The 13,333-nt window shown below is 40.6% G+C and overlaps 1 protein-coding gene across 2 annotated transcripts in view; it reads left to right on the top strand.

The window, feature by feature from the left end:
• The window catches only part of LOC125770366 (protein bric-a-brac 1-like), a 130,460-nt gene that overhangs the window by 83,152 nt on the left and 33,975 nt on the right, over positions 1–13,333 (top strand). For both annotated transcript variants that reach the window (XM_049439856.1, XM_049439857.1), the window contains exon 3: positions 12,792–12,849. In XM_049439856.1, coding sequence (XP_049295813.1) covers positions 12,792–12,849 — 58 coding nt within the window. The remainder of the gene's footprint in view (positions 1–12,791; positions 12,850–13,333) is intronic.

Here is a 13,333-nt window from a genome sequence, read left to right on the forward strand (position 1 = left end):
CCATCACCATCATCACTAGCAAATGGTCGTTTCGTTTGCCGCCTTTGGTCAGAAGTAAATGTTGCCACCACCACCGGCATCACATCCCTCTCAACACCATCTTACATGCAGATCCACTACAAACTCCAGCACGATTGTTTATCTTTCACGAACCGCGAGTTTTTTTTCTGTGCGTATGTGTGTCTTGTTTTCTTTCCCCTTTTTGAAAATTATTTGTTTTTGTGAAGTCACACGAAGGAAACAGTTCGGAACCGTTTGTTAATGGAAGAAGTTATTTGAATAATTTACCAATAATAATGACGATTATTGTTATTGAAATATTAAACCAAAATCTGCCGCACCCAGGGGTGGTAGGTTAGTGGTTGCAAGTGGCAAGGAAAAGCGCAAGACCACCGGCACAAGAAGGCGGCAGGCCACCCTTCAACAATGGTTTGTGTTCCAATTTTTTTTTTCTGTGCCCTCTTCATGACAAGCCTTTTTTCTTTCCGTTTTCGAAACACCGAACGCGGTCTCGTTTCATGTGCGTTATATTTTTTTCTTTTTGTGTTTTTTTTTATCGTCAAGTTGTCTCCGGTAAGATGTGCCCTGCCTTCTCATTTGACCACCCTCCCACACGCACACGTTCCATGGTTGGAAGTAAGCAACAAAAATATAGCGAGAAAAAAGGTACATCATGTGCCGCTTGCGCCACACCAGGCTTATCTTTTATTATTACGTTTTTTTTTCGTGATCTAAATCTAAACCATCGGTGGGGAGTTTGAGGTTTTTTTTGGTTTTGTTGCTATTTTCCTTGAACAAACCGCCATTAACTTATTGTCGGTGTGCACACTCACACTGTAAGAAAGTGCGTAGAAAAGGTGAACTGACGTTATGGTGTGTATGACGAGGGCGAGTTTTAAATATCTTGCGCAGCGAGATGCTATCTTATTTTTCGCTACGTAAAACATCAAAATGTGAGAAGTTAACCAGTTACAAAGTTTGATGAATTTAGTTCCGGTTAGCAACAAACTTTGGAGGACGATTTTATTTTGATGCGTGGTAAGAATTGAAATTTGCTCACGTGGAACTTTTAATTAGATATGTGCATGTAGGGACATTACACAATAAAATGGCACCTTTAACATATCTAATACCTTCGCAAAAGTCCCAAGTATAGCAATGAAATTTTTTTTTAATTCTTGTTCTATTTAGTAATCTTTTTTTTATTTTAGTCGCTTGGGAAAGATATTACAATAGATGTGTATGTGTAGCGAATGAACATTCTACTTCCCGCCCTCCTTTCAAAGCTTAGTTACAGGGGAAGCCTCAAGCATGTTGACGTGTCGAAGTGGTTCATCGTGTGCATCACCACAGCATAATAATGCACGCGTTAAAACGAGGTGTTTCTTACCCTTTAAATAGCTACTTCTTTTTTTTCCTCCCCCTACTATTCACCATGCACATTATGCATCAGATGAGATACATTCATGCTAATGTGGCAAAACGTATATAAGAAGAAAAGGTGACAAAGAACGATTATGAACAACGGGTGGTTTTGTCTGAAGGAAACGGGAAGTGCAAACGGTTCCAGTGAGATGTGCCATGACAAGGATACGACATCAATTGTGATGCACTCGTCTCCCAGGTGGAACAAAGCACACTCAGGGTAAAAAGAATGAACATATTTTACAGATAGAGATAACTTTAGACGTAAATAAAATTATTCCCAAAAGCATTTATTAAAACAGTATGAAGGACTCAAATGAACTAACTCAAATTTATTGGTGGTGACAAATATTTTATCTTCTTCTCTGTGCTTCAGTAAACAACAGTTAATTAACGCCCCAATAATATGCTAGACTCGCATGACACGAAAATAAATTTCATCAACTTTCTCTGGCAATAATTTAATAACACAAAAGGAAAACCATCTACGCTATAGCTGACTAACCATAAGACGGGCAACAAAATACCGCGACCATAATTATGCATCCGTTCTTAATTGCAAACACACGAAAATAAGACGCAATCGTCGGGTTCGTAGGGCTTTGAAAAAATAAAACTGTTGTTGAAATCCATCTTACACCGGTTTGTGAATGCGCTAAATGGTGTTAAACTGTCGACACGCGCTCATGTCGATGGTGTGTCTTTCTTTATTGCCATGTACAGCTAATGCTATCTCAGTTTCTTCTGTTCTGTCGTACGGTGGTGTTCTAAAACTCTTTTGTTTGAAGATGTAATATCTTTATCAAATGCTTTGGATATCATACGAGTTGAGTTACTTTATTTACGGTTTAGAAATTCTTCATGTTCGCTTGCAACACATTAGCTCCCACTAGAATATACCAAAACACATCACAACTTCAATAAATCAATTTTTATTCCACGCATTTGGTTCCATTTATATACATATAATTTTTCTGCGCCCAACAAGAACTCCCTTTCGCACCCTATTTATAACCGTTTTGCACGTAAAACGTTGAGATTTGCCATTTATCTGTTGCTAGGGCGGAGATTTGAGTGTAATACACCGTGAAGCTCTGTGAGAGGCAGTCGTCACCATTATCCCTCGGGTTATATGGATACCAAAATGGTAATGATGAAGCTGAGGCGTTCGAGCTCCGGTGCAAGCAACGCAAGCAAACCGCCAATCGACCACAAGATTCACCTTCCCCAGTTCGGTCATGGAATGGGGAACTACTCGTCGCGTGATTTCTCGATAGCGCCATAATCCTTACCCTCGCTACAGTTGGCCTACAGTACTGACGGACTGAGGATCTTATCAAAGGCAATCGGTTAGCGGCCGTTCGCCAGGCTAGTGTGCCTGAAGGGATTTTATTCTCACTACTCTCGACCCGCGAAAACCCCGGTCCTGAGGTTAAGGAGCATCGCAAAGAAACCCCCGTGCAGCACGGTTTTATTATGTATAAGGATCACGTCGCACCAGGGACCTGTTGCCTGTTGGTTGTTGAGTTCAGTTTTTCGGGTCCACCAACAACCGGAAGACACATGGCGTCGTCGGACGGACCGAAGGAAATAAGCCGAGCGTTCCGCGCTTGAAACGTTCGTCGTGCTCGGTGTGTCTACGTACCACCGCAACCGACTAGACGATGGCTAGACATCGTGACGTTTGGCAATCGGAATACACTGCAGGGTGGCTTCCCCGTGTGGTGAGCTTTACGATGTGGAAAGACCGGTTTTCCCGCACCTTGTCGGAGTCGGTTTCTAGCTTTTGCTGCTGTCTTCATTCTTAACACGCTACTTTGTGTGTTTGCACATCTTTTTTTCGTTTTTTCTTTGTCTCTCATATTCACTATTCCTTCAGTAAGTGTCACACCACGATCATGAAGAATCCATGCTACTAAATCGCTAAGTGACCCTGTTTTACCGACTGTGGAGCTTCGATTTCTTCTCCAACACTTCACACCTTCGGGCGCTGTCCCGTAGCGTGTGCATGACACAATGTTTTGTGTTTTTTTTACTAGAGTTTTATTTGTCCCGTGTTACTTTTGTTATATTATTGTATTTGTTTAACTGATATCGATGGGCTGATGGATGGACGCAAAACAACAGCAAAATCATCTTCTGCAAGAGCGCAAAACAAAGTCTGGTTCGTACGAAAATCTCACCTTCTTATTAAACATCGTTCGCTTAAACAAATCGAAAAACGTCCGAGTGGCCTTTCCAAGAACGGCCAATCATTGGGGAGCATTTTATTTTTTTGTTTCATGCTTTAGCCATCTAGCCGAAGTATACCGACACCGTCATTATTTGGTTAAGTGTATCTGCTAGACGACGAAACCTCTCCTTTCCCCCTTTAACACGTACTGCAGCATAATAAGCATAATGCTTACTGCAAGAAATAGCTGAAGTCTGTGTTAGGTCTGCAAGAACAGATATCTGTGTTTGATCAGCAGCTGTACAGAGAGGTCTATGAATGTGTTTCGACTGATAACCAACTGATCATATAAAGACTTGAAAACACTTTTATTCCCACACGGCCCATGTTTCATTCATTAACTAGTTAATGCAACATTGAAATAACTCGCTTTCCCGAATCATTCAAGTGGATTATTTTACGGGCTTCGATAACGGGAATGCAGCTGGAACGTGGTTTTACATTTTGTCAAGCTACTCCGCAAATCATAATCGAGCCGAGCAGCTACCACTGCACTGGGACGCGTAAACTGGTTAGCACATTAATTGTGATTTTGATTTTCATCACCGTAATTCCGGTTTTAGAAGGAAAAAAAAATATTAAACGCGTTTCTATCTCCAATCACGTTATAGTATTAACGCTGCCGATTATTATATTCACATTTGCCAGAGCATGCAACATAAATCATACTTAGCAACTGTGCGCATCTTGCTCTCATCTTGCTTGCATTAGCAAGTTTCCAGTTGCTGAAAAGGTGCTGAAAAGTCAGCAAACTGCTCTCCGGCTTAATCTCCTTCAATGCTTTATACAGCTTTATATAAACGACATTCCTCTCGGTGGTCCCCAGACCAGACGGAACGTACGTGAACTGGGCAAGTTAATAGCATCTTTGGTTTATTGCGCTATGCTTTCGCAATAAAGTAATCGCTTTTATTTGAATAACCCAACTTCACTTGTTGGAAAATGTATAACAAACTGCATTTCAATGCAGGGAAGCGAAAAACATTAAATGGCTACTGATGGAACAACTTATGAAAAACCATGTATTTGAAGTTCCAAACAAAACTATTTCCTATTTTAATTGATTTAAAACTGACAAAAAAAATCAATTTAGTGCATTTTACAACACACTAATTTAATTCTCAAAATACACAAGTATCAAATGCATCCAATGTTTCATGCCGTGTCTCCTCCCAAAGTTAGAAAATAGGACAATTTTTGGGGACACATGCGTGTTTTGCTCACTATTCACTTTTGGTCATCAGAGCACCGCAAAAAACCCAGCATTATATTTTGATGCGGAAATTCAATCTAGATCGCAGAGTGTAGAAAAAGTATTTTAAATTTGTTACAAAGTGCTCACACAACCAGAAGTGAATTTTTATTTTCCGGGAAAATTTAACTCGCAAAATGAATAGCCTATTGAAACCTTAAATTTTTATTAACCAACGTATTCGCATATGATGGAAAAAGCATTTAACTCGAAGAAAAAAAATGTTTTTCATATCGAAAGTGAGCAATCGAAATTGTTATAATTATTTTTCATATGTTTCAATGAAACCAAACAAAAAAAAATCATCTTTATTGAACCAGCACGGGGGAAAAAGCATGACAGTTCAACATCATCATATACTTCTAACCGATGTTTACACTCCGTTAGCTGCTAGCCTCGTTATAATTATATTTCGCTAATGATTACAATAAATTATCGTCAATCGTTCGCCAAAGCGTCGGTGCCACGCTGCACAAACACAGTGCCCGCTTGCAAGGAACTGCATCCATTGTCCGGCAGAGTTGTTCGTAAAATGAAGGCGGCCGTACGACGCAACGGTGCAGTTTATGTGCATATTTAATTCGAAAAGTTTCAACAATGGTATAATAAATGTATTCCCTCTGCCTCTACCACTACCACCTTTTTGGCGTCAATCTATCGCGGCCACCGGTTAGATGCAAAATCGCGAAAACCGAACGCCGGCCGCATTTCGAAGACAAACAATAAGCTTATAAATATTAGATAATGTAATGTACCGCCACATCGTCACCATGCCGTCGTCGTCTTCGTTGGCTATCCTAATCATGGGGGTTTCGAACCACCAACATCGAAGGGTCTTAAATCCCGTCCCTTTCGTACCGCCGTAACGCACCTTCCTCCCTGTCTGCCGCCCAAACCCGATTGGCAAAAGGGTGGCCAATTTTCTTCAAACGAACCGCGGCCATTTGTCAAGTGTTCGAACCGAAGCTTCTGCCAACGGACTGTTGCCACCTGTTTGTCTTCGGACAAAACGCTTTAGATGCTGCACAATGCTGGCCTGGCTGTCCGGATGTTGGTCGGTCGCAAATATCTTCGAAGCACCATTCTCCTCTCCCCTCATAGGCCCCATCTGCGGGGCTGCTTAATGATGTGTTTATAGGGAGATTGTTTTACAATAAATTTACATACAACGCATTTGCATGCGATGGGCTTGCTGGCTGCCCGGTGGGCTGCATGTTGCGTCAGCCATACAACACACAGAACACCGTTTTCTTCACCGCTGCTCATTTATCAATCAGTAACGAACGAGTGGTTTTAAAGAATCGATCATTTCTGCACATCACACGTCAGCAACGAACCATGAAAATGGCCTCTTTTATTGTAGTTCAATTGTTAAGGCTATTGGTGTAACAATCCGAATGCTCTAAACCGTCTTCCAAAAAAAAACCTAACGAGTATGATATTTTAAATTAACATAACTTTTAGCAAACAAATTTATTCCCTCAAAAACCTCACAGGAAACATTACCAACAGAGAAAGGAAAACATTTCAAACATTTTACTCGTACACGACACAGTGTTACTGCTCGCTCGGTCGTCCAATATTTCACACATTAAAACATAGTAGAACACTCATGTGTACGATGCAAGCGAATGTGAAAAAGCGGTAGTTAAAATGTATATAAAAATGTACAAATAAAAACTAAACAACGTGCGCTGTGCTGGTACGGAGGAAGTAGTGAATAAGAAATGACTTTCATTTATCATTGATACGGCAAGGCAAAACATGCATTCCTAACCAGTTTTCTATGCACCGAGGAGAGTGCTTTTCCGAGGCATTTTTTTTCAACCCCGCACAAAACGAAGAGAGAGAGAAAAAAACATCTAGAAGTGTAGCTGCTACAAGTCCTGTCATGGGTTGGTGTGTTTTTGGGGTCGCGAGGGAAGCATGTTGGTTGTTGGGGTTGGTGGGGCGAAAATAAATCATACATACTGTACAGAGTTGTAAAATAAAATACGTATAACCCAGGCCTGACCATGGTGAAGCGGTAGGTTTTTCCGAGACACACATTCGTATTGGTGTTTTGTTTTTTTTTTCGTTTTTCACTGGATCTTCCATTCATTTTCCAACGACGAACCACATGCAAGGTTGTAAGGTTTGATTTGGATATGTCAAAAGAAGGCCCCGTCGACCAAAAATCCACTGCTGGAACAGTACCTTACCCTTACACCGTAACACCGGGTAGGTTTTTGTAATCATTTTCATATCAACTCTCACACCATTAGCCACGAAATGTTCGAAACCGGCGCATAACATTTCCGAGTGCCTCGGCAGCGAATTCAACCTCCAGCCCTGTTTTAGTCGTTCGGCGCGATTTTGCATCGCATATGCGATTGCTTCTCGTTCACTCGCTATCAGATGCTCGCGCGTACCCTCGCCCTGATTGCACACCAAAAAAAAAAAAGACAAGCTAATTCTACCGTTTCGCGCAACCAATCAAGCAAGCAACTACCCACAGCTACAACCGAAAGTGGCCCGAAAGAATCGCGCGAACTGGAGGAGCACAACCGCGCGTTTTCTATTTCATCCCTGGCTGAAAAGACTTTTCATTAATCATTCATCAAAACATATTTAAAAACATTTTTCCTGCTGAAATATGCAGCCACACACCGTCGTACGGTTGTGTGTTTCCATTTCGCCGTCCCACCTTCACCAACCTCCTGACGAATGCTTCGAATGCCCGCCCAAAAAGGACCTTCTACCTTCCTTCCAATACTCAACACGTTGGCAGTTTTGTGAGTACGCCGAACCAAATTCGATCGTACTCGCTGCCGGATGCCCTTGCGCTGGATGGAAAGAAGCCGGCTGCATGTATTAGGCTAGGAGTAGTCCAATATTCTCACTCCCTTTCGAATTTGGTGCGCTCCACACTCCTAGAGCATCGAGAATACGTTGGAAATTCTAGAAATACGACCACAGCGACATGGTGCGAATCGCGAAACGATAGTACCTCACTCCCATTCGGTTCGTCCAAGGCCCGATAGTCATCCGTTGAGCGTTACCAGCGTTCCGCACATGTCTTCCCCATATGTCCGTGATTTTCTGGTCAAAAACAACGTAAAAATGTGCCACCCCGAACTACCGTCCGGTTCGTGAAGACAACAAACGGCATCGGGAATGAAAGTATATCGATGTGTACGTGCTGTTGGTAGGGAAATAGCAGCAAGCAGCAGGAAACCGTTGGCTACGCGGAAGTTACCGGCCGCGGACACCGATGGACACGGGACGGGGCAGCGATGCGCGTTTTGCGCGATGTGTTCGTTCATAATTAATAACATGCCACTGAAAATTGCAACCGATGCCTACACACAGCTGCACAAGCAATCGTTGTGTCTACGGACCATTTAGTACGGGAATCGATCGTCTAACGATCGCTGGATGAGGACGGCATAAGAACGCGTATCGAATTTATCAATAACTTCACAATGCGTTCCGAGAAGCTGGTCGAAAATGAAATTTTCATCTAGGATAAGAAAATCAACACACTTTTGCTATGCAGAACCGAGTGCAGAAAACGCTTAATTCAATTCACGTCTTCACGTTCTTCTTCGTGCGTTAAATTATATGCTAGCTGTATTTTTGTTCCCATCACCTATAAATGTATGCATCTTATCCAATCTTTAAGTATTGCTGAGAAAAAAGGGAGAAACGAAACACCCTACCAAGTTCCGGCTTTCCCTTCAAAAGGGAAAGCTCACTTGCTTTCTATCCTTCCCGTATCCTGCACGGCACAGACGGAAAGCAGCGGAAAAAAGGATGCAAGCGAAAAGTGTGTTTTAATAAAATATCCGGCTAGGATTAATTATGGATGCGTTTCGATTCCTTGGTCCTTCTGGTACCGTGGCGTGACGGGTATCGCTGGACAAGGACGAACAGAAAGAATCGAAAAGAAAAATACGAAAGCCCTAAGAAAAGTTATGTAAAAAAACATCAAATATTCACGATTGTGAAACTCCAAGCCCAGTGGTATTAGTATCGGTGGCTAAGGTTGGTAGCATTTCTTTGCCATGCATGATTCATTTCTGCTTCGTTTATTTTTACACTAAATACAAGTTCGCTTTGCCTTTTTTTGTAAAATCGCTACACAAAACTGGACCAGATATTCAGGACCGTTTGTAACGGTTTGACATTTAAGTCTTTATTCATCCCTGTTTAAACTATTCCAGTTTTGTGCAAAAGCGTTATAAGGTAACCACTATTTCCGTACGTCACATCCTTCAACGTCACGTTGCACGGAGAAAAGGCTTTGCAAAGACGCAAGCATTTACACCGGTCACTCATAACGGAGACCATTAGTTGATTTGTGTCATCGGACGCATGCAATTGTAATGGTGTAATTATTAATTTAATTTCAATTATCATTCGAAATGGAAACAGAGTCAGTGCAGAGACGGTCACTTTCCCGCCACTCGGTTGCTAATTGTCCGTTCTCCGAAACGCTTACACCGGAACCGGAAGAAATGTAAACCGATGACGTACCGGTTTTGCGTCAGTTTTGTGCAGTAATAATAATGCCACCGTAACTATTTGTGTCACTGGACTTGTTGTCCGGGGGGAAGGGATGATGAAGGGTTTTAAACGGAGTCGGGAATATTCCTTCTTATGTAGGTCCTCCAGAAATCTTCAAGCAGTTGCAACATCTTCTTGAGCAGCGGTGCTTTTGGTGAGCTGTGTCCATGATGAAAAGGTCTTCTCTGTCTCGCGAAACTATACCACCTTTCTGTGTGTCCAGCCGGTACGAATGATTACTTGACTGTGCATTGAATTTCCATCGACAACCCATCGAGAGTAGCGTTTGTTCCTTGAATGGTCTTTAATTTCAATAAACGTGTCAATTAACAGCCATCCGCAATTTATCTGACGTTTCATTCACGGCCCAATGAAGAGGGAAGACATGTTTGCGCAGTGTTAACGTACTCAACAAAAGCTTCCGTTTTTGGTATGGAAGCTCATGCTGAAAGCAAGTGACTTCATGGTTGCATTATCCAACTTGTTAAGCAAAGCAAAAAGAATGTAGTAATAATGTGGTTGTTGTTATGTCATTGATTTAAAATTGGCTGTTCTAATTTTTATTAGGAAAATTTATATCAAAGCTAAAGAAACTTCATTAACTTTTATTAAATGTTTTAACAAATTTAAAAAAAAACAATAGCTACTAACATGGTTTGTCTATTACCAAAAAATCAACTCACAAGAGTTTTTGTTCACTTTAAATGTTTTGTGTTTAATTTGTTTTTTTTTTTCATTTGTACTGTGTTTAAACTCTTTTCCTCAAAAACTAATCGTTTGTAAAAAGGTTCATTCAACAAATTTACTGAATGAACAAATTTTTTGTTGCTCTTGTCTCAATACTTTCACAATTGTGCATAAACTTTTGCTTCTGTAATTGGACGATATCTTCGTGCAATGTCCATTCATGTTGTGCCGTGTTTTTTTTTTTTTTTTTTTTGTTCCAAACCAAACTCCCTCCAGACCAGAATGCAAATCCTTCGTGCGACGCTGCAGCAAAGTGCAGCGAGTAATCAGAATGAAAAACAAAAAAAAAACCTTAAAAATTCTAATTTAGATGCAAGTGCAGTTCGAAATAAAAGGAACACGATGCTTTGGAGTTTGTTATGCCGTTCTAGCGCTCCTAGAACCGAACCAGCTCAAATCTATTGGGTTGTATTTTTGGGCAAAGGAAAACTTATGCCGATTCATACAACGACTCCGGCAGACGGGCTGCCTTTGTAGGCTCTAGGCAACCAGGACCCGATGATGCACAAAAAAAATGATTCACCTAGCAAAAACAAAGCGCTACAAAAACAACCAAAGAGAAGGAAAGTAATAATTTTGCAAAACGATTTACGTTCCACGTGTCTTGGCTGAGGACGTATACAAAAAATGCCCTTTAAGCTAAGAAAGCTTCACTAAGTATTAATTTTACGTACAACTACTCAAATGGTTAGTATTTATGCTCATAAAATTATGTTGTGTGCTAAATAGACATTAGTCAACGCCTGTTGCAATTAGACTGAAGGCTTTTTATTGAAATTTAATCGAGTTTAATAAATCTTGATAGTTTTACACTGTTATAAGTTAAATTTCTTATTCAAAAAACCTTTTAAATGAATTATTCACTGAAATATAAATTCCCAACCGCTGCGTTTGTTGTAAGAATTTTACACACTACTAGAAAACTATTTATTCGTTAAAAGGTAATTAAACGCTCTTTAAGACATAAACCAAGAATGTTTACTGTCATCAAAAGATCATAACTACCACCACAAATTTCCAAACAACCAATCATGTGGAAAAGTAATGAAAACAGTAAAAAATAAGCTCAACCCGAACGTTCTGCATATATTATTGCATTCCCTTTAATTGCTCCAAATGAAAGGCGCTGGACGAAACGCAAGCGCACAACCAAACATAATAACTAACCAATGTCCACCAAAAACAAGCGAAAACAACCGACTGTCCGGCTGTCCGAATGGAAAGCAAACGAATAAAATATAATATTATATTCACATTCGCCCCCCCTCGAGAGCTGTTGCACTCTGTTCACTGCATCGCAGTCATCGTCGCACATTTTTGGGGATTTTCGTTTTACATTCCAATATCTCGGGAAAATAAATTCGCTGTCACAATCGAAGCAGGAGGCGTGACTCTCCAAAGTTTTTTTTATGACTGACCAACCTCCAATGTGGCATTAAAAAAAAGAAGCAAACGAGCACACGTGGTTTTTGGGGATTGCTCCCATTTCGTTTCGTGCGGAAAGAATTCGGAAGAGGTAGGAATGTGAAGATAATGCTTAATATGACATCACTACGCACCAAAACAATCGTAAGAAGGCAGCTGAAGTAAAAACGTTAAAGGTGCCAAATTAACAAACGATACACAACAAAGATCGTCGATGGACTGAAAGCATATACACGACGCTAGTGAAACAATTGGGTGGCATCGCGAAGGACACACTGCGAATGAATCGAACCATAAAACCAAGACTGGGTTTCTTCGGGGTTCCGACAAACGGTAACATTCACACCGCATTAGCCGCACAAAGAATGCATCTTTCGGGATCTTACGAAAGATAAAAAAAACGCGAAAACGGAGTCCTTTTACTTTCGTGCTAAATACAGCGACAGCAAATTACCCCGAAAGGCTCGTTCGAAACGAGTAATTTTGGACGTGAAACAACCTCTTTCGGAAGTTCTACACACTCTGTTCGGTTCTCTATCTAACCGCACAACAAAACAATAGCCCTTTTGCGTAAGGAGGTCTCTAGAACGATAAATCATGGCATCGAAGATAAATGGTACGCGGGAACAAATTGGTCCGAAAGCACCACGCCAAATGCGCTGCTCAATGTGTTGCAGCTTCCGTGATGACGATGGTGTTCGGCCCAGAAACTGAATGAGGGATGATAATAATAATGTTTTCCGATTGCACCGAAACCACACAAATCTGCATCGGAACCGGACGAAATACACGATCAATCCAGCAAGATCTTGCAACTGTGTGCCACAGGGTGTGGTTGGGCTACTGAAAGGGAATTAGCTTGCGAAAAGGAAAATCAGTGTGGAATTGTATTTTGCTTGGAACCGATAAAAAAGATTTTTTTTGTTGATTTGATTACGTTTATTATGATACTTATTTTGAATCATTTAATTATTTATTGTAGCATTTCAGGGAGATCCAGGACAACAATACATTCTGATTCTTCTTGAGGAAGAGCTAGCGTAATATGAAGCAACTTTTTTTTCGAAAATCGTTAAATTGAGGTTTCATAAAACCAAATCTTTCCTCATGATCTCTCCCAATTATCTTACTGATGTAACTTTTTCTTAAATTTCTTTTCAGGCCAAACTGTTAGAAAACTCCCAAGCATGGTTAGGCGCGTCTACGTCATCAATTGCTGGTAAGTTACACAATGCTATCAGATATCAAAACAAAAAGGTACACATTAAGCGATTATCCTTTCTTATAACGTAATTTTACGAAAACGTAACAAAGAAAATAGTTACTAATGAGATGAAAAACGAAGATTTTCTTTTAAAAAATATTTACAGAAAATTGTTTTCTAATGCATGAAATTCGAATTTTATTCATTATTCATCGATATGTCCGGCTTTAAAACGCTTTTCCACGAATCAAAAACATAGGTTTCTTCTTCATTTAAATAATTATCTGTTAACGAACCGTCACACAATGCATTCGAGGCATCAAAGTGGATTAAATCGGATGGATCAAATGCTTTTCATGCATAAGGATAAACGTTTACAACCTGTAAAACCACACGGAATGTTCCGTTCGGCAAAAATGTTACATACACACTTGAAAGCGCCTTTAAATGCACCACTACAGAACCAAACTGGCCGTGTGATCCACCCTAAAAGGATCGG

Source organism: Anopheles funestus, chromosome 3RL (genome assembly GCF_943734845.2).
Source record: "Anopheles funestus chromosome 3RL, idAnoFuneDA-416_04, whole genome shotgun sequence".
Classification (NCBI taxonomy): Eukaryota; Metazoa; Arthropoda; class Insecta; order Diptera; family Culicidae; genus Anopheles; species Anopheles funestus.